General features: G+C 36.7%; 2 protein-coding genes across 3 annotated transcripts in view; one reads left to right on the top strand and one right to left on the bottom strand.

The window, feature by feature from the left end:
• The window catches only part of LOC128213780 (nucleoprotein TPR-like), a 45,228-nt gene extending 30,130 nt beyond the window's left edge, over positions 1-15,098 (top strand). Inside the window, exons 38-57 of one of the 2 annotated variants that reach the window (XM_052919829.1) lie at positions 965-1,072; positions 1,635-1,805; positions 2,358-2,618; positions 3,132-3,339; positions 4,828-4,925; positions 5,574-5,659; positions 6,049-6,272; positions 6,801-6,902; positions 7,244-7,409; positions 7,825-7,876; positions 8,631-8,753; positions 9,089-9,235; positions 9,411-9,636; positions 10,016-10,176; positions 10,499-10,697; positions 11,041-11,142; positions 11,476-11,614; positions 11,927-12,042; positions 13,565-13,645; positions 14,338-15,098. In XM_052919829.1, the coding sequence (XP_052775789.1) occupies positions 965-1,072; positions 1,635-1,805; positions 2,358-2,618; positions 3,132-3,339; positions 4,828-4,925; positions 5,574-5,659; positions 6,049-6,272; positions 6,801-6,902; positions 7,244-7,409; positions 7,825-7,876; positions 8,631-8,753; positions 9,089-9,235; positions 9,411-9,636; positions 10,016-10,176; positions 10,499-10,697; positions 11,041-11,142; positions 11,476-11,614; positions 11,927-12,042; positions 13,565-13,645; positions 14,338-14,603 (3,036 nt within the window). In that variant the 3' untranslated portion in view covers positions 14,604-15,098. Of the gene's footprint in view, positions 1-964; positions 1,073-1,634; positions 1,806-2,357; positions 2,619-3,131; positions 3,340-4,827; positions 4,926-5,573; positions 5,660-6,048; positions 6,273-6,800; positions 6,903-7,243; positions 7,410-7,824; positions 7,877-8,630; positions 8,754-9,088; positions 9,236-9,407; positions 9,637-10,015; positions 10,177-10,498; positions 10,698-11,040; positions 11,143-11,475; positions 11,615-11,926; positions 12,043-13,564; positions 13,646-14,337 lie in introns of both variants that reach the window. The other variant, XM_052919828.1, reaches the window with a different exon arrangement.
• A 2,072-nt stretch (positions 15,099-17,170) lies between these two features.
• On the bottom strand, positions 17,171-21,489 carry LOC128212921 (tektin-2-like). Its single transcript, XM_052918318.1, has 6 exons — positions 21,375-21,489; positions 20,595-21,009; positions 20,059-20,273; positions 19,618-19,840; positions 18,750-18,973; positions 17,171-18,375 (listed from the first exon to the last, which is right to left on the bottom strand). Exons 2-6 carry the CDS (start codon positions 21,006-21,008, stop codon positions 18,183-18,185), a joined length of 1,269 nt encoding a protein of 422 aa, XP_052774278.1. The 5' UTR covers position 21,009; positions 21,375-21,489; the 3' UTR covers positions 17,171-18,182.
• Positions 21,490-21,514: the final 25 nt, after the last annotated feature.

The following is a 21,514-nucleotide window of genomic DNA, read 5'->3' as shown; positions in this document are numbered from 1 at the left end:
CATTAAAAGGATGTGTTGTGAGCACTTTCCAAGTCCTGCTACTTTTAAACTTAGTAAGCAGTATACTAGCATAACCTAAATGTTTATTAAAGACCTCAAGCCCAATTTTCTTCGGGCGTATAATGCTCCGTTTCGCGGTGCTCTTGTTTAATTGGATATGGCTTGCAGAGACATCTTACTCACAGTCAGTTACCTTGGTGACATACCATGTGTATAGAGGAATCCGTAGTTAGGCAAAAAATCTTTAATTAGGATTTATATATTGAGTACAACAAATATCATGTATACTTCCATTTCTGGAATGATGCAAATCTTTCACAAAAGTCTGTTACCGGGTACATTTGTTTTATGGCCCCGACGTTGTAGTACTCGGCGTCTCGGTGGTTGCTTTCTTGCATAGCTTATGTAATGGCTGGTCTGTAAGATACAAATAACAGTTTTGCTTTACCTCAGTGATGGCGATTGGTTCATTGCTTCAGCACTGATGATTATGGTGAAAGAGTTGCAAGGAAATTAATGATGCTTACACATACTGCGTAATTTCAATAATCTGGTTTTTGTTGCCCTCAAGATTATTTCTCCAAACTCTGGAATACCAGTTGGGTCCCTAAGACTTTATCATGGGGTCCATGTTTACATCCTAACTCTCCAATATATTAATTGGATCTTAAGACATGTTTTCAAATTGTTTTACTGCTTGACCTTTTATATTTCAGTTAGAAAAAGTACGACAAAACCGTTTTGAAGAAAACTTGTTTAATGCTGATTTCATATTCAATTAGCCTGAAGTAGTGATATCTTGTATGCAATGATCTTCGGCAGCATATTTAGTTAAGTTATAAGTACAAGACACAGGCTAAGATGATACAGAATGAATAAAAGTGCCTTGTTTTTAACAAAATGATTGAGTGTGAAAAATAAAATCATACGCCGACCACTGTTACATTTTGAATTTTTTTCCTAGTTGCGTCAGCTGGGTAGGAAGTATAAGACCCAGGCTGAGGTGACCCAGAAGGAGATGGAAGAATTGAAGGCAGAGAGGGAGCAGAGGAAGGCGGCTGCCCAAAACCAGGTATGATAATCAGGATGTTTCTTTCGGCAGGTTTTATAGCTGATACATGGCTTTGTTCCCAGTCACAAAACCTATGAGAGGGTTGGAGGGGCCTAATTTCTAAAATGTTGAATAAGTATTAGTTGAGTTTATGAAAGACCACAAATAAATGGCTGAAAAAGAATTTTATATAATCAACCTACATAATTATTCAGTACAATAATATTTGTCAGCAGTCAAGACCACTCAGCCATGGAGGCTACTGACACCACAGGTCATTGAAAACTATTTAATTGTAACATGCAAATTCATTGGAAGAGGAGTTGTTTCCCCTACCTCATGCTAATTCAATAAAATGAGATTTTGTCTGTCAATTGTCCCACGATATATATGAAGCGTAATGGAAGAAAGTATTGTGAATGTCGATGATAAATGAAATTCAGAATTTGAATGAGCCCTGCAAATATTTTACCTGGGTTTATTTTGACCACTTATGTTTCCCATAATTTGAAAGCCTCTCAAGATATTCACATAAATACTTTGAAGATCATGTTGTTATTTAATGACAAATGTTGTTTTATAGCAAGTGAGCACAGAACGGATAGCAGCCCTAGAACAGCAACTGCAAGAGGCCAAATTAAAATGCTCAGGATTAGAATCCTGTCTGTCTCAAGCCCAGGCTAAACTCACTGAGGGTGAAACCAGTATAGCTAAGGCCGCTGATGATAAGACCAAGTTAGAGACACATATTAAGGTTTGTAGGTTTTGATAAGTTGAGCCTTTTGAAGTGTCCATTGTGGAGTATACTGTTCTGATGTTTTTTTTTTATTGCTAATACATGTATTTGTGTCCATGCATCTTTTTACTTTGATGTGCATGGACATGTGATCTGGTATTTTTTCCAGGTTTTTTTAAGCTTTGATTTACTACCACCATGTAAATTTTATGTTAATATATGTATGTGTGATGTAAAACTTATAAATTCTTATAAAGTTACACTCACAGCATGTTGGCGAAATATACAATTTATAATCTAAGATTTATTAACTTATATATTTTACAATGATTGTGAAACAAGTTATTACAACATTGGTTGGCACGATTTCACGCAAGAGTGTGGTCTTGTGTAGTGGGGAAAACCGGAGTACCTGGAGGAAACCCACTTGTCTGGCCTGGTGACCACAACCCAAACTCACATGCACCCAAGCCGGGAATGGAACCCAAGTCCCATAGCCTTTTTGTGTCTTCATTCGTAACCTGTTGGTATCCAAAACTTGTACAATAAAATTCTAACACACCATTGCAGGAAACAGTTGAAAAGAAACAGAGAATGGAAGAACAAGTGATCGGCCTTAAGATAGAGGTCGGCCAGATGAAGGCACAAATATCCAACCTAAAAGAGGAGAATTCTGCCCTAAAGGATCAGATTAGCAAGCAGACGAGCGAGATAAGTCAGCTGAAGGAACAGAATTCATCTCTAACAGAGAAGCAATCAGCTCAGCCAGACACGCAGCAGCAGGATCAGGTCAATGAACAGATCTCTGCTGAACTGCAGGGTAAAACAAAGGTAAGAAATACAGGTTTTTAAAAACAGGGGGCAGTTTCATCAAGAATAAATAAGTGATTTTGGTCATGCTTAGTGGTGAAAAATTGAAATGAGTACTCTTGATATTACTGTACCTTGTCTGGTGCCACTCTTAATATTACAAGATTTCCAAGTAACTTGACTTGAATTTTCATGACCATGAAGTGGTGTGTCGCATACAAGACACAGATCTGTACCTCAATGATCACACTAAGAGGTTAAATGTCAAAATAAGTACTTTAGATAGAACTGGTCTGGACTAAACCTTGTCTGGGCGGTATCTTTACCATGCCTTTTAGGATTTTCAAAAAACACTTGTTTTTGGAGAGCTCTGATAAAGAAAGACTGGATATTGACTGTTTTACTTTAAACTTGCTTCAGTGTTAGAAATGTCTTGCCTGAATAGTAAATGTTAAAAAATAATGTCATTTTTATCCAAACAACCTTCATTAATCAAAAATTACTTTACAGTCTTGATTTTTTTTCAACTTCCAGGAAATTCAGACCCTCAACGAGACACTTACTACCGTGAACAAGGAAAAAGATGAACTGAAAACAAAGGGTGAGCGTTGTTTTGCTGCACTAAAGTCAGCCAGGTCCAAACTGGAGTCAATGAAGGAGATCAACAGTCAGCTGACTAGTGAGCGGGCCGACATCATCACAAAATATGGAGACGGAGGAGAGATGAAGCAGAGAGCATTGGGTAAGTTCATGGCTAGCCGTAGATGACATTAGAAGACTACAATTACAATGTTGTCTACAGTCAGCTGACCAACAAACAAGCCAATATTATTGCTAAAAGCATTTGGCTGCAAGTCCGAAGCTCTGATTTAAAAAGTATTATTTGCATAAAATGTGTGTTATCGGTCCGTTATCGTGGTGCGTTGAAACATAAAAACCTGGTCATTATCGGTGGAAAACGTGCATTATTCAGTAAATTTATGTGCCGTTAATGACTGGCTTTTTGTTTTACATAAGCGGTATCAGGGCCCGCATCATAACAATGGACGCTGAGCGACCTGGTTTCAAACCGAGAGTGGGTCAATGATGCAAAATTTGCACAAAAACATATTTCAGCATATATAGCTGTATACAAATATTTAATAAATAAACCACATTTAACTTACATATTTTCTTCTGAGTTGTCTTTTCCTGGCAAGCTGAGGTGTGTTGATTAGATAGTACTTTCTGCAGTTGTTTCGAGTATTTGTTTGTTTTAAAAGCACTAAATTGTAAGTCAAAAACGTTTAACTCCTTCCAACTTGAGTTATATCTGTCGATTTTATTCAGAACAAACGACTTATATGAACATGATTCAATTGCGTCATATGCAATGAACAAAAAATAAATCAAATATGTTTTTCTCTATTGCTGAAGATGCTGTACATTTTATCAAGAACATTTTAACATTTTTTTCCGGTTTAAATAAGTTGCCAAAACATATTAATGTGAAAGTAGTAATAAATCGGTAATCATTTGATTTCCTGATAGGTATTGTGTGTAAATAATCCAGATAATTCAGTGAATTTCTAAAAAAACAAACACTTTCCGATCGACTGAAAACAGAAAAAAATGGCGTCGAAACAAAAATGCAACTGTCAAGTTACATTGCGACCCGTATCAAGGTTAATGTAAAACTTTTTCAATGACATCAATCATGAAGTCACACAGGTATCTGTTATTGAGGTTATTTTGAGCTAACTGTTTTTGCATTTAACGGCTCTTTTAAACATAAAAGTTACTCATGGTTTGTATTTTATGCAATAATAGCGTTAATACACCTTTTTTCGACCGTTACCATCTGCAAAGGCCCTCAAAATAGTTTTGCACTCGAGCTATAAGCCTGTTTGTGGGCCTATGCAGATGGTAATGACCTCAAAAAGGTTTATTAACCCTATAATAATCTCTGTTGCATTCAAATTAATATTAGCTCTAAAAATATCTGATGTTTCTTTTTTCACTAAAGAAATTGCCCTTGTGATATCTCTGACAAATTTTTCAACAACGTGATAAGATTTAAGTTTGAATTTCACATTGTGCATAAACTTTTAAGAAAACCCTCATATGTTATAAACAAATTTTACTGTAGGTTATACGCTGTGATAGATTATACATAGGGTGGAAAGTGAGAATAACTGCCTAATCTCAATTATAAAATTCAGTTACTACATTGTGTGGTTTGTTTCAGCAGAAGCTGAACAAAAGTTATCAACTCTGGAAAGTCAGATTGCTGCTTTGACCCAGGAAAAGGAAAATCTGCAGAAAGAGAATGCTGAACTTGCCACTAAAGTAAGAATAGTAGCACTTTAGCTTTGGGGTGTTTGTCGTTGATGATTGCATGCAAAAACTGTAACCTTGGCCATAGCTGCTAAGCTAGACAAGGTAGCTAAATGAAACTTGGTACAGATGTTGCCAGAGGCAGTACTCACATGTTAAGCTATGCTTGTAACATGGTCTTTAATAATTTGTTAAGTTCTGACCACTTGTATGACTGAAAAAAAGTACACACACAAAACAGTTGAGCTTTGGTGTTCCCTCCATGAGCTCTTCTTTTTCTTCTGATGATATTGTGGTAAAGTTCAGTTATATTTTCGAAATGACATGGATGGATATCTCTGCTTTGCTTTCTGTGGTGCTTTTATAGTAAATTGAAGCATACAATTTCATCTTGAAATGCACGTAAAATATACCCACAATGTTTCAATCTTGATTAATGTTTCAGTCAAAAGCCGTTAAATACCTTTTTTATAGACATTCATGCCGAAACCTAAATATCAATGAAGAGTTAAATAAAGGTTTTGTACAGTTATATTCTGTAAGTAATAATTACAGTGATATCATAATATATCTGCAAAGTTTAGAAAATTTAATGCCTTTTAAAATTTTACTATGTAAGTAGAGCATCCTGTTTATATGCACATTTGTTTCCATCATCAGGTAGCTCAGCTGCAGAGCCAGGTATCAGGAGGGCCATCAGCCCAGGGCTCCCGCTCCACACCCAGTGTGGCCCAGGACAGGACCAGGTAGGGGATGCTATTAAACATGTACATGGCTTTTAACGTATAAACACCACAGGGTATTGGTTGCCTTTTTCATTAGCTATAATCTTACCATGGCTTGAGGGGTGATAGCGTAAAAGGCTATAAATGTTTTGGCTTTCAGTTCTCAAGGATGCTGGTCTTGTATTTAGGTGTGTTTTCTTCATCAACCATATCATTGTTGATTATGTGTCAAATTTGACCTTGTATTTGATGTGTTGGATTAACAAAGCTTAATTAATGATAACTGCGCTTAGAATAGTTGTAGCTGAAATAGCATTGTCATAAACCTATTTCTGCATTGCTATAATAGTTATATGTTCAAAAGTTTATAGAATATATGCTTGAATGTTTTTCATCTGAACTGTTTGCAGCTCCCCAGCAGAGCCCCCAAAGACAGCCAACATTCGGCCCATATCATCCAGCAGCCCCGCAAGTACAAAGCCTCAGACCGTCCCTGTGCCCCCACAGTCCGGGGCTTCTAAGGTGACTGCCAGTATTCGCCCAATGACAATCCCTCCCGTCACTACAACTTGCACCCCTACTGCTACTGTGATGCCCACCACTGTCTCGCAGCCGGATAATATCTATTTGGAAGGTGTGATGATGTTCATTTAGTTCTTACATTGTGTAGCTTAAGTTACTGCACCAGCTATCCACTATATTATATTTATATACAAGCACAAATCACAAGTTGTATAATTTCAATCCTGAGGGTCCTGGGTGAAGTAACTTCTTTGTATCATGTTGTGAAATAAAATTTATGATACAATAAGTAGATGCTTAGCAATAAGTCACTTAAGTGAAAAGTGTTGTAATTTATCGGCATGGTATTAATTTCACAGTTAAGATTTGCCTACTTGCTCCTTTCCAGTATAGGAGTTAATGTATAGACCCAATCAGAGAAAATGCTGTTCAGCATGGTACATAGGCAAATTTATTGGCTCTCAGATAGGCAGTTGCTTTGACAACACTCTTTTATTGCCAACCTGTTTTGTACAGTAATCCATTAAAATTACCATTTAGATTTTGCATTTTCATTTGTTCAGCATCTCAACTTCCGGTAATGAAGACAAAAAAGACCTAAATATTCTAGTGTAACTCAATTATAGGATCAATATTTCAGAGGAGGTCCCAGGCCTGGTACAGCAGCAGCTGTTCTCCCAGCAGGCCGCAGTGGGGACAGCCAGACCCACCCAGCAGGTCCACAGGCTATTACCCACTCCTGGTATGCATTGAGGTCTACAAGTTGTGTTTACTACAATTATTTGACTATGAATTTCTCCATGTTTGATATGGCTAACATGTCAAACTTTGTGTCACCAAGTCCTCTGACTCTTTTTATATTGACTATTAATATGAAGTGCTGTTTAGATCTTGGCATCATTTCTTGCTTCTGTTGTTGCAGCGTGTTAGAAAAATTCTTGAGAAAGTCTTTAGAAAAGTTTGTCTCCTAATATTCGATGTAAAGTTTATGATGGACTATGGTAAATAAGCAAAATATGCAAAAATTAATGAATTCAATAAATATCCATAGCAACTATTTTATTGTTTTCACTCCATCTTCAGAGACTACGACTGTAGAACGCGTCCAAGAGCACCTCCAGGGTCACTCTGACCGGGCGAGCTATGTGGAGCCCCATCAGTCTACTTCCTGGGAGCCAGCACACCCGCAAGTCAGGGACACACCAGGGGGTTCTTCCCAGCACCAGAATAAAAGAACGCGAGATGAGAGGTAACTCATATGAATAAAATCTTTCAGTATTAATCCAGAATTCACTTCTTTAGAAAGTGTTTATTCTATACATCGTAAAAATAACATTTCAGTGACCAGGTATTATTTAACTTTAATTTTTTTTACCATGAAGACAGACAAACTGATAATTGTTTGAATTCTGACAGCTGTTGACTGTCACAGTACTAATCCTGCCTGATTTCTTCACCGGAAAAATAGGGTTAAATAACAAGATACAAGAATCTTTATTTAAAGTCGGGTATATGTTAACAAGAAACATTAGCTGAATGAGCAGAGATATTTTCCGACATGAATAACAAACAAACATAACATATAAAAATCATAACAATTAGCTTAAACTGAAAATAGAATAATAATCCTGTTATGTTGTTCACAAGTGGTATTTGTCTTTTAGCAGCCCAGGTGAAGATCTGTGTGTGAAGAGAAGCAAGGTAACAGTGGCCGAGGTAAATATGGCCTTCGTTTTACCAATTTGATGGCTGTGTGTCTTAATGATTGTATTTCATTGAAATATTTTAAAATTTATCTTCCCCAACATACTAATATTTCTCAGGGCTATTCCATTTAAACATATAACCCCTCGGTGGAAGGCACTTTTAAAATATACCACCCCCCTATGGAAGCAAATTTAACCTTTCAGGGTCCAAATTAGCAAAAAAAGACATCCACCCATATGCTTCTGAAATAATTGCCTTCCCCCCGTGGTTTATATGTTTAACTGGAATAGCCCTCAGTTGTATCATGCTTTGACTATTTGTTTTCTAAGAGATTTTTGTGGAACCGGATCATTACGAATTTGATTAAGTTGAAAAGTTTGTGTTTGTCCGTCAGTGTAGCCATTTTTATTAACATGTAAATAAGGGATTAAACGATAATCAAAAATTGTCAAAAATTAAGCGGTAAGAATTATGGCCACCAATAAGCTTATCATTGAAAAATTACTTCGAAGTAACAAAAATACATTCTAAGAATTTGCTTGTATGTTCATTTATTACGTGTTCATTCATTGTTAAGAACACTCTATTGAAATCCAGCTTGATTTCTTATTATATCTGATATTATCACCTAAGTCTTAAACATTTTAATGAATTTAAATTTTCAATTACATGAATTAAAATTTTTATTCTAAAATCAGAAATGTATGCTTTAGTAACATGAATTCAATTGAGAAAACTTAAACATTGCAATATCCATTAACAGGTCGAAGTTGCCCCAGAAGTATCGGAAGAGGCCCAGCCCCAACAGGACGGTATTCAAGTGGTAGAGGTGGCCCCCACCCCTGCAGTAGACCAAGCGGCCCAACAGGCCATTGAGGAGGGAGAGGTATTTGGCACTGATTGGTCAATTTCTTAGAAATATACAATGTAGCTTTCATTGCCTCAACCTTTGTTGGAATTGATAAAAACATGCACTTGGTGTTGAATAAATCTGACTGTCCCATACAGAAAGCTTAATCCTTTGCATTTTCAATACGAAACATGAGCATGTTATTCATGTGAATGCCACAGAGTAACCTCAAGTATCATAATCTGTTCAGATAAGAGTCTAGAACAAAAATGCAAATGGGGATGTTTGGGCTGAGAGACGAGTGAATTACCAAATAGAGTGTGGAAGTAAATGGTGATGTTAAAGTTGTCAAATAACATTCTTACTTAAAGGGAGATGAGGATGTCGAGAATGAAGGAGATATGGAAGAGACTGAAGAAGGTGAGGAGGAACAGGCAAATGAGGAGGAGACACAGGAGGAAGAATCAGAAGATGATGATGCCATTATTGTGGTTGGATCAGACGATGATGATGAGACGGTAAGTGGCCCCTTAGTTTTTGGAAAGAAAAGTACGAAATAATCAAACATTCCTTCCATATGTCCAAAAAATGCTGAAATGTGTAATATATGTGTCTTGTACTGGGTATATTGAGATATGATTCAGTATTCTTCTGCTAAAAAATACATACAATCATTTATATAAAATTCAGCAGCAAGAGGAAGAGGATGATGAAGATGATGACAATGACGATGAAGAACAAGAAGAGCAACAAGAGGAAGATCAGGGTATGGAAGAGGAGGAAGAGTATGAAGAGAGACAGGAGGATGAGGAGGATGACGGAGATGTAGATATCTATGCGGGGGTCGGACAGGAGGAAGAGAATGGGGATGATGGGGGACAGAGAGAAGAGGAAGAAGATGATGATGTGGTCATCATTGGTGAGTGATAATTGTGCTTGAGAGTGTGAGGGATAGTTGTATTTGAATGGAAGTGTAAGGGACATTGGCAAATGTGTCAGAGGTCTTTCTATGAGTGAAAGTTGTATTTAATTAAGAGTGAAAGGGACATAGACGGGGGTTTCGGAGGTCCCTCACACAATTAAAACTTCCTTTGTTACCTTGTTTCTATTTGAAATTTGTTGTTTACACAGAGAGCTTGATTCTGAACTTTATTTCCGTTGCTAGTTATTCCTCTTAAATAAGTAAATTACTTTTCAAAGCAATGAACTATGGGAAACAAGTTTGATTGTGAAACAGAAACAAACATTTACCATTGATCTAGCATTTTCTAGTTATAATCTGTACATCGTGCTTCCAGGTGACGATGATGATGACGGTGCCCTGAGCTCACAAGAGATTGGCTCCCAGCCCGCAAGCCAGTCGACCTCTATGGCAGAGCTGGTTCCCCCTATTGCACCACCAGAGAGGCAGTTCTCAACAGGAGGGACGGGGAACCTGTTGGCACCATTTATGCTTGGCGTTAGTATCTTTTGCATCTTTCTTTGAGTTACCGTAGTTGCTTTCAAAATAAATGTTCTGTCATTGTCTGACTTTCTGTTCAATATTTTTCACCACTACTTTATCAATGATGTGAGAACTTGATTCAATATGACAATTTTCTAATGTTTGTCAAGCTGCATAACTATGAGAGATTAAAGCCTCTTTTGAAGTTTTTCAGGCACATAAAAATGCACTCCATGCTCTAATATACAGTCCACAGTAATAATGAGAAGACTAACACTTTTGTTATTGAGAAATAAGCATTCTGTCTGAATTATTCAATTATTCTATTTTCCAACAGTCTGCCCAGACTGGGTTTGAAGACATGGATGATTGCACGGTGCCCAGTACCCCCACGTTACATGTGCCCCGCCACGGGGACGGGTTTGCTGAGGCGATTCACTCCCCACAGGTGGCCCAGAGGTTCGTGTTTGGCAGTGGGAGCGGGGAGCAGCAGAGACTGACACTGTCTGGACTCGCTCAGTTGGAGAACCAACCAGGTGAGTCAAGATAACTGGTCATTATACTTATTATGCTTATACATTTGCATCAAAAACTGTAGGAATCGCATTAAAAAGAATATAATGACTTTGAAAACAATTTCAAAAGGGGCTAAAGCCCTTGTCCCTGATTTTGGCATGATTTTGTCATACTCGAACAGAACCATAGCACATAATTCAACTTACATTTAAAAAACCTGTATGCAAGAAAAAAGAAGACTAGTGTTCACATGTATGTGGGGTTGATGAAAAATCCAACCATTATTTTTTCCGGATTCCACACGTGCATACATGTGAAAGAAACTTATACTCTTAAATGTGATTGTATATCCTTGGGTAACAGGCCTTGGTATGGGTATGGATGATACACGGATGGACTTATCACAGCTGGATGAGGGGTCAGGTAGAAGTGTCCCATCAACTCCACTTCCTACATCGGCCCCAGGTATAGTTATTTATAGATTAGACATGCACATGTATGGTTGGAATGTTGTAAATTATCTTAAGTTCAGTAGAAGTGTCCCATCAACACTGCCCCATACGTCGGCCTTAGTTATAGTTACTTGTAGATTAGACATGCACACATATTTTCAAGCTTTGTAAGTTTAAATGAATTCACTGATTATGCAATCGAGACTTCAGGGACATGACCACCGGCCTAGAACCTGTTGTAGTAGTCTTTCATTGTCAATAAAGTAAGATTTGAAAATTCTTTTGAAAGAGTATAAAATGGTCTAAATTTGTTGCCATGGCACTCATACCAATGTTTTAATTCAAGTGACAATCATCACGGAGGCGGAGCCAGTGACTGGCCAATCAGACATGAGCGTTCCAGGCAGCAGCCAACCAGAGGCCGGCAATGAAGAAGGGGCTGAGCAAGAAGGGGAACAGTTTGAAGAAGAGCTTGATGAAGAACAGTAAGCTCTCCATAAGTAATGATGTATATCGCAGTTGCCAAAACATTTGTATGTAGATTTCCATTACTGTAAAGTTAAGTAGTAATGAGCCATGATTCTACTGTATGAAATGAATATACTCTGGAATGCTTTTGGATGAAAGTGGATGATAAGTAAACCAATAAAAGATTTAGTTGCGATGAACAAACAAAACCACATGCTTCTCATGTATTCGCTTAATTCTGTTGACATCTAAAGCACAAGATTCTTAAGTTCATACTCATTAGAATGATTTAAAGTTTATATTTGAATATTAAAATATTGCAATTTTAGTGAATTTGAGGGTGAGCAAGGAGATGAAGATTCCCAGGAAGACTACCCTGTGATGCATTCAGTGCAGAACATTGATGATCTTAACACTGATGATGAGGAGGCAAGCCAAGAAACAGGTATGGTGAACAGGGCAGCTTTTATTTCTAGTCTAATCTAGTGACCTTGAAGGGGAAAAGGGGAAGGAAGAATACCCTGTGATGTTGTCAGTGGAGAATACAGATGATGAGAAGGCAACAGGTAGCAAAGAAACATGTATGGTGATCAGGAAAGCATTTATAATGTCTCCCCCATTCAAGACATAATTATTACTTTTTCCCTGTCCGTACGTCACAATGACTATAGAACCCCTGGACCCAGGAACTTTATACTCACTTTGCTGATTGGTCATGACGGGAAGATGACCCCTAAAGATTTTGAGATCAGTAGGTAAAAGGTCATGGTTGCAGTTACCTTGATGTGAAAAAAAGAACTTCATACTTGATATGCGAGTTTGTCATGACTAGTAGATGACCTCTATTGATAATGAGGTCAGTTTGTTGCAATGACCTTCAGGTAAAAAAAGATGGTGGTGACCGTAAGCTGAAAAAATAGTTTCTGCCCAATAACTAAAGAATGCTTGCTCCCAGGAACTCAATACTTACTATACCAGTTGCGGAATTACCTTGATACTGATGAAGTGGAGGCAACAGCTGTTCAAGAAAAAGGAATCGGGAAGAACTAATTTAAGCAAACTTAGTGACCTTGGATTCGGCTAAGGAGAGGAAGACTGTGTGGTGCAAACATTTGATGACCTTTAATACTGATCAAGAGGAGACAACAGCCACTTCAGAAACAGGCATAATGTTTCAAAAAATGGTTCACTCTTAAAGCTTTAAATTTTAAACCCCTATTATTCCACTTGTGTTCGACAGGTTTGGTGTTCTGGGAATCTTTAGATAATAAGCTCTTCCTGAATCAGTTTAGGTTGTTACATCAGAAATCTGGTTTGGTGTTCTGGGAAGCTTTGAATTACAAGCCCGTCTTGAATCTTTTTTGATGGCTATGTCAGGAGGCATGTATAGTCACCCAGTCATTAGTTGATCTAGTATTCGAACATGTAGTTTATAAAAAAAAATGAACTGAGAAGTTTAACAATTTTGTTTGAATTTTATAATGGAGTTACTAAATCTGCTTTGTTACATGGCAAAAGTGGACAGTCATAAAAGACCAGGGGCTGTAGTCATAGAGAAATTAAGTGAAGAATGTCACTAAGTGAAAATAGTGAAGAAATCACTTAGTGAAAATGTACGGAAATGTTTTGAATATATATCGTACAAGTTATAACAAATCTTCATATGGATTTACTATTTTGACCATGTCTGAATTTATTTCCAATGTTTGGTTTACAACAATAGGAAGTTTTCTTTCAACTTTCAGAAATGCATTTTTTTTTTTCAACATACATGTAAGACCAAGTTGCTTTATAAATGCGGCCAAAGTATGGTTATCTAGGAAAACAATAAGTAAATAAGGAAGAAATATGTGATGAAATGGGGGTAACAGGGATGGAGGAAGTGATAGGTATAAACACTCATTTGAACATTTATATTTTATATATATAGACATGTATTTCAAGGCATATATTTATATGCATTTCAGGTGAGAGAGCGGAAGGTGGTTTCCCTGATATGAGCAGCAGTAAGGAGGACTCATCCACATCAACTGATAAGCCCTCAGATCGTAAGTGGCCTATGACATTCAGCTTATTATATATTGCGTTTTTTTTTATTTACCAGTTGCAGTTTCTAGACGCTGATGTTTATTTTCTTGTCTTATATTTATTTATTAACATTTTCTGTTATACATTGTAGATGTTTATAAAAAAAAAACAGAATTAGGATACACTCAAGTGATCAAATAACTTGCGCTATATATACCTGTGTTTACAGTGAAAGTACTCAATTTTACATTAAAATGAAAATATTTTTAAAAAGTTTGTCAATCTTTAAGCATTTGTCTTTAAAATTAAACAACCGTTGAAATCTCAAACAATAACTTATTTTAGGAAAGAAATCTGAAAAGGAAACCTTCCAAAACCGGAATGTACACAAACAATTAATTCACAATTCCATTAAAATGAGGCCATATTCAAAAAAGTATAGGCTATACTACCTGGTATTTTTTGACAAAATTTTAAAGTCTGAAATACAGCTGCTATGAGAATCAAAATCTAGGGCAGGAATATACCTTGATCAGAATAAGGTTTAATAGTTCAATTTCAATGTAAAGAAAATGTGCCGACCATAGGGAATGTTTGGTTTAATTCTTATATTAAATCCAATACAAGTTTGTCAGTTTGTTCTTTACACTTTTTTAAATTTCAATTCCATATGGGCGTATTGTTTAGATATATTTTGTTTATCCATTAACAGCAAGACCAAGAATTCAAAGGATTGTGTGGCAGGATCCATCGCCAACTACAACCGCTACAGGCCCCTTACCGTCTGCCAGTCAGCCGATCCAGTCAGTTCCCATTGGTCAGTTCCGGCGTGGAGGTCCACCAAGGGGCAGGGTTAGGGTCCCCACTGGATCCCTACGTGGGGCTATACAAGGGGGTTTCCAGCAGAGAGGGGGTCCTCGGAGACCAATGAGGAGCCGTGGAGGGGGCCCGTTCCAGAGACGGCCCAACATGTATTGAAGAAAAATGACATTGAAGACTCATTGTAAATGAGTTTACTTTATATGTTGTAATAAATGAAGTGTACAGGAGTGCCGTTGCATTAAATGGGTGACAGATCATCTATGCTGAACATTTTTGATGAGATGAAAAATAAATAAAAATTGTGAATTAAATGGCTGATTTTTTTATATTTTAACAATCTATGTTGATGTGTAACAATGTCTTTATAAATTTATGCATTTCCTTTCAAATTTGAAAGTAATGTATGAGCTATTACTTGATGTTTGTCGAACATGTATTTGATATCTTTTTAGTGAGGGAAAAAATGTTTCTATTTTGCGAATGTCAATGTTTATTATTTTATCAGTAGCACCCTTTTTGTAAATGTGTTGGATATGAATGACAAACTCTGCTACATGTGTTCAAATGCTTATACATTTGTATTCTGTCAAATGTGTATTATAGTGATCATTTTAAAGTAAAGGTGAAAAATAAAGATGTGTTATGGGTTAAGTTTATTTATACTTCCATTCGGGCAAAGCCCATTCGGCGAATCCCACGATAAGATCATTAGTCATTTTAGCCTTTTTGGAGCATCTATATATATAGTGCAGAGTGTAACCCTGGTTGGAGCTACCCTGGTTCTTAAATGTGCATCAGTGTAAAGCACTGCCACACTGGATAGGACCCCAGTATAACGTCCCTCCATGAAGACAAATGGTATTTTATAGTGGTGCGGCAGGAATCAAACAGGCAACCCCTGGAACGACCACAGATCTGCAATTAAACAAGGATATTTTTCTCTTCTTTATATATAGCTTTATCAAACAAATGTGTTTGTCATCGCTCTGCCTGATTATGGTAAGCTGGACATAGTTGTTACAATATCGGTTTGATTTATTTGCTTAGTGCCATGTCCTCCCAATTTGGGCTAGTCTGGGCGGTAACTTGGCCATGCATTGGTTGAGTTTAAAATAACTTGGCACAAATCACTACCATCCATTTCCATCATCTTCAAAACAATTACACTCAAGGTCAATGAAAAACTTCTCAGAACTTTTTCATGTTTGTGACGGTGGCAGGCTCAATATTGTTGGCCTTTTGCCAAGACACATCAGGTGTATGTATATGACTCCAACACTGCATCCATCTCTTATATGCCTGTCTGGTCAGGGTGTACTTATATGATGTAATCATCACTATTGGCGTCTAGACATCAGCTCTGTCAGTCCAATTTTAAATGTGCTCCAACTATAATCCGATCTTTCTTAAAGTGTGTATGAAAGAAAAACTGAATGCCATGCTTGAAAATTTGTTTGGGGAGAGGGTTCAAGGAGGTATTTGGGACCCTCAGAGTCAGTCACTTTTCTAAAATGTAAGTGTGCTATCTTGAAATTGTGTTTGACATCTCAAGTATGACCTTTGGGTTGGCGATATAGGTCTTAGATGTGCAAGTTATGTAAAATTCTCATTAAACAGGACAGGTACAATCAAAAAATCTGTGTGCGTGAATGAATTTATTTTTTTGCTTCAAATGACAGTTACTCTTAGGCTAAGGTTCATGGAGACTTGTTTCAATCCCCAAGATACTGCTGTTCTGGAAAATCCTTAGTGAAACATGCTTTTCATTCAGATAATTAGAGCACAGTCACAGTACAATTTTGCACTTAAAATGGGGTTATGTGCCTTAATTATATTATCAAAAATTTAAATGCCTTTCTAAAACATCTGAGGTCATTGCACCATGTAGGAATTCACAGTTGTAGCCTGTCAATCACTGTTGCAGTGCCACACTCACAACGGGATTTTAGTTAAGCTCCATCTTGCGGTTCAAGATTAGCTGTGTACCAAGTATGTCATGATCCGTTAACATCTATTGTTGGCAGTTTGCTGATGGGGGCGACCTGTAGGCAGTTGCCTGAACTTGAATCACTTAAGGTTTGGGGTGTAGATAACACTGTGACTGTACACCAGATTGGCACCAAAAAAAGTTTTTTTCTGTAACGAATCTCGGGACAATTATCTAATAGAATGTGTTACGCTTTGATATCATAATTGTAAAAAAAGTACCAAAATGTAAAAAAAAATTGTGTCGGAGACCGGGTTCGAACCCGTGTCGCCAAAATTGAGTCCAGAGTCAAATCGACTGAGCTACGACGGCTTACTCTAATTGGGTGAAACAATTAAGCTATACACCTACCTCAGTAATATCACGTGATAACACCGACTAGCCAGTCACGCACAAGGAATGAATTCTACCTGGTAGACATACCAAGTAATCTTTTTTTAATTGAAAAATACGAAATAACTGCTAAACTTAAATAAATTGTAAACTATGTGGTACTTCAGTTAGTAAGTTTCAATGCATTATACACATCGATGCCAAGTTTATGTCAGTTTTCGACAATTTTCTCTTTTTCGCTATTTTATCATACAGAGTACAGCCCCTTTAAAATCTTTTAACATTTCGAAAGGAACTACTGTTTACAAAGACAAGGTACAACAGCCATAACACTGAACTTCAAATGACATAGGTTCATTTCATTGATCATTAGTGTTAAAAATAGACAGGAGGAAAACTCATCAACACATAATAGTTTTATTCATTCGCTTAATCCATCATCTAACAGAAAGTATAGATCCAACATAATATAGATGTACGGTAAAACATCATTCACTCTTAACACGATGGTAATATTTTTATTGGTTGTCAAACATCATTCACACTTAACAGGATGGTAATATTATTTCAATTGGTTTCAAAAGCTTAAATATCACAATAAACGGCAGTCTCTAATTATACCACAAAAACATTCCATTTATAAAAGACAAAACATGCTTTTAATCATGAATAATGGTCGAAGAAAACTTGGAAAAGTTTTACAATATTTAGGAATGTAATACATAAACAATATAACATTAATAGGTATGACAATTCATCCATTACCAAAATTAATGGGATTTTCAATACTTAACAAGCATAAAGTCCATTAACAAGAAACAAGACATGGTTTCAAACAACAGGGTGGGTGGGGAACACGTAAATAACAGATGCAGTGACGAGAAAACACACAGATTTTCTATCTACCAAGCAGCGGTGTATCACAGATAAATCAACAATAGGCAAAGCAGCCCAGAAGTAAAACTTGAGCTGAACATTTATGTTCACTTAATGTAAAATACTTTGTTGAAATTTAAGTGTTTTTAGTTTTGGTGTTGGCAATGTAAATATTACTAGATACCTAATAATATCTTCAAAATCTACTGTATTTTGGTGAAAGTATAAAAGCATGACTGCTATGCACTTACATAATGATTAAGAAGTATGAATAAGATACACAAGAACAAATGTGGCTTTAGTTCAATTTTTCTTAATTTTTATACTCCAAACTGATAACAGGTATATGTCACTTACACATATGATGATACAAATTTCAGAACATGATCTACTTGATCACACAGAAGAAGAAAAATGACTCAAAAATGTAATGTAAAATACTGATAACAAGTTCATTATTCAAATGCCTTCCCAGCTAATAAATCCATTAAAAAGAACAATAAAAAGTCCACTTTAGTGTCCATTAAAAGCTAAGTTTATTATGCGAGGATCTTGGATCGTTCACGCTCTATGCCGGTAATTGTAAGGTTTCTCTGCATTGAAGTCTGGGGGCGGCAAAGAAGCTTCTTGCGAACATCCATGCATTTGTTGTCCAGGTCCAGGCTGTTGTTTTTCAAGGCCAGGTCATCATTGATGCGGTGCAGGTTGTTATACAAGCCGTCCAGAGAGTGCCTGAAAGAACATGTAGATGAATGTAACATTTCAACAGGTAAGATTACTCATGTGCCAATGGTAAACAACTTTCATTTTTATAAACTGAACATAATGCTCATGGTAAGCTTTGTTCATATAATCATCTTGAACACACTTTTTGTTATCAAACAAAACATCAGCAAATATAAGAGTTAAAAAAAATGTAGCATGTTTGTGCGATTTTAATCGTAATTTACCTAAAATAACTTCTTGCTTGAAGACCATGATTTTTAGTACTGGTGATAAAAACATTATGTTGGTATGTGTAAAATTAAACAATGCAGAACAGCATTATTGAGGAATCACTCAAGTTGAACTAAAGTAAATTTGATTAATTATACAAATAAACCTACTTGGCCTGTCTGAGTTTCTCCTCAAGGGCGCGTTTTGTGGCCTCAAGCTGCTTAACCTCGTCTGTGAGGCCGTACTGGGGAGCATCCCGGCATAGTTCCACGTTTGGCCGGTATGTTCGGTTCTCCAGTCTTGTCTGAGCCAGCTTCATTGGGTTTGTCTTGGCACGGATGGCTTCCTCAACTCCACGGATGTCATTCTCCAATTCAGCAATTTCTTCCTCCGTCTGAAATTAATTGATGTGAGAAATAGCATGTTTTGTAAAATTAATTCATCCGTTATAATCAGCTTTTATGCTTTGAAATCTCATTCAATATTTTGTCCTTGTTATACTTTTTTTTCATAATATGTCACTTATATTTTCCCCTGGTGAGACTCGAACTCCATGACCTCATTGATAAGAGAATATATTATTTTTCAAGTATTTCTTTACTCAGAGTCAGACTGTCATATTGAATAACCATGTTTTTGTTTCTGGTTTTACACAAATGTGAACCACAGTAAATATATTGATTTAAATAAATCATAAATTGAACAGGTTTAATGTCCTTCCAAAAGTGTTAACACTTATGGTCCAGTTATCGAAATTAGGCTTTGGATTCAACAAGTCTGAATCTATAATTATGATTTACCTAAAGCAATTGTAACCAGCACTGCTGTATAAAATTTATATGTTCAGCAAGCTATAAACATTTTAATAGTGCAGGGCATGAGGGCTTGTGCTAATTTCGACCACTGATGCTCTATTAAATAAAATCGATATTCATCAGTTTTTAAAAACCACAAACTTTAGACTTCTTTAATCTACAAGTTTCTTTATCTATAAGCGATACCATAATGTTTCAAACAAATCCACTCAATAAAGCTTACATTTTTCTTCTGCCATTCCAGCTCATCCTTGGCACGTTCAAACTCATGAATTCTGCGACGGAAGGCATACTCGGTAGCGATCCTCTGGGTCTCAAGGTCGTTGTCCGTCTGCTGGAGGGTGTGATGTATGGCCTCCCTCAGGCGTGTAGATGCCTGCATTTCGGCTTCAGCCTTCTCCTTGTTGTAACGACTGAAGTCTTCCCACTGCTGGGGTGTTGTGCTCCTGCAAATTTAACAACAAGATTTTCTGTTTTGTTTACTCCATTTAAGCAAAACAAGAGATTGAAACAAACAAAAAATCCTAATTATATGAAATATAAATTTCATTACAGGACACAAATGTTAAACATTCAATAACAGCTGCTTGTAATTAATTCTTAACATAAGATTAAACTCAATATACCAGGAGTAGGATAACTTTATAAGAAGTTATACACTCACCCCTTTGGTACTCTGAGGGAGTCAGGCTTGAAGCTTATCTGAGGAGACCTGTCTGTTAGATTGTACTGATCAATGTCGATGCCAAGGGCAAGGTTCTTGTCCTGAAGGTCAGCCTGAAGCTGCTGGCGAGCTTCCTGGAGTAGACACAACTGCTCAAATGACTCGCCGATCCTCTGCTGAAGAATCTTCTTGATGCCATCGATAACTTCCACCTCCTGCAAATAATGAGTTAATTCGTCTTAATTTCATTCAATAAATATGTGATCATGTATCTAGGTAGTTGAAATGCAACCAACACTATTTGTTGTTTTATTTTCCTTCAATTTTATTAGAAATTATTTCCTTGTTTGTATGGATTGAACTGAATATTGAGTACTGACATTATCATGTACACTGTGCATGTATGCTTAAAAATAAAACACATGACAATGGGAAAGACCCTACATTCTGGAGTAAAAGTATTTCAAAACCTTTTCATCACACATTTTCACATAAGGACAGTATTCTAAATATATTAAATAGAGAAACATGCAAACCTTGTGAAGTTGATTTTCTGGTTCATCCTCCACAATGTCAATTGAGTGTCTGCCTTCACGAAGTGTTAGGTTTTCAATTGCAACATCTGTTGGCAGATTTTTAGCCTCCAAAGATTGCTCTGTGAGATCCTTAGCCTCAGACAAATCAGCAATTTCTTTATCAATGTCAGCCAAGGTTTTCTCCAAGATTTCTTTCCATTTTCTTATATCATCTACTCTGTCTGCTAATCTGACATTGTTTGAGTGCTGATCCCATTTTGTCTGGTTGTCTGTTTCATTGCGGAGGTACCGGCTTTCCTGTCTAACTTGGTGAGACGCATCTCTCTGACGTTCAGCGTTAGTGGAGATAGTATAGTTGTTTGTGAACCAGTCTGGCGGCTGGTGGCGCACAGCTGAGCGAACTTCAGTGGCCATTCTGAAAAAGTAAAATACAATTGATACTGCTGCCTAGTACATTCTGTCTGTTGCAATGGTCAAGTGGTTTACGTATCACAGGATTGCTAATATTAATTAGAAGTTCTTGTTCATCATTGTGAAGTATAAAACAAAGCTTAGTTTTTAAACCATAATCAACTATAAAGTATAACAATGAACATGATGCATGTACAACTATGAACACCATAAGGCATCAATGGTGGCACATTTCATTTCAAAATCACTGTAATAACTTGATGAATAAATCAAATATACTAGCCTTGTGAATTATTGACAAATAGTTGCAATTGAGTCGGTTATCTTTACATAAGATATGATTTTCTATTTAAATTTTAAAATATTTACCTGTATTTTTTTAGTAGTCCTGAAACTGCTGTGTCTGACTCGTTGCTACCTAAACAGCTGAACAGCCTTGCAAGTGACAGCAACTTTGATTGGTTAAAGCAAATTACACGACCAATCAAAGTAACTTTAAGTAAATATCA

This window comes from Mya arenaria, chromosome 13 (assembly GCF_026914265.1).
Source record: "Mya arenaria isolate MELC-2E11 chromosome 13, ASM2691426v1".
Lineage (NCBI taxonomy): Eukaryota > Metazoa > Mollusca > Bivalvia > Myida > Myidae > Mya > Mya arenaria.
The sequence above is the reverse complement of the archived record's forward strand: the minus strand, read 5'-3'. Positions and strand labels throughout refer to the sequence as shown.

Bases quoted from the DNA above. Each gene is read 5' to 3' on its own strand.
- LOC128212921 (XM_052918318.1), bottom strand. From the start codon at position 21,008: ATGGCCACTGAAGTTCGCTCAGCTGTGCGCCACCAGCCGCCAGACTGG. The intron at 20,274-20,594 runs GTTTGCATGTTT...CATTATTTGCAG, and splicing joins CAGAAAATCAACTTCACAAG to GAGGTGGAAGTTATCGATGG. The intron at 18,974-19,617 runs GTAAGCTTTATT...AATTAATTTCAG, and splicing joins TGGAATGGCAGAAGAAAAAT to ACGGAGGAAGAAATTGCTGA.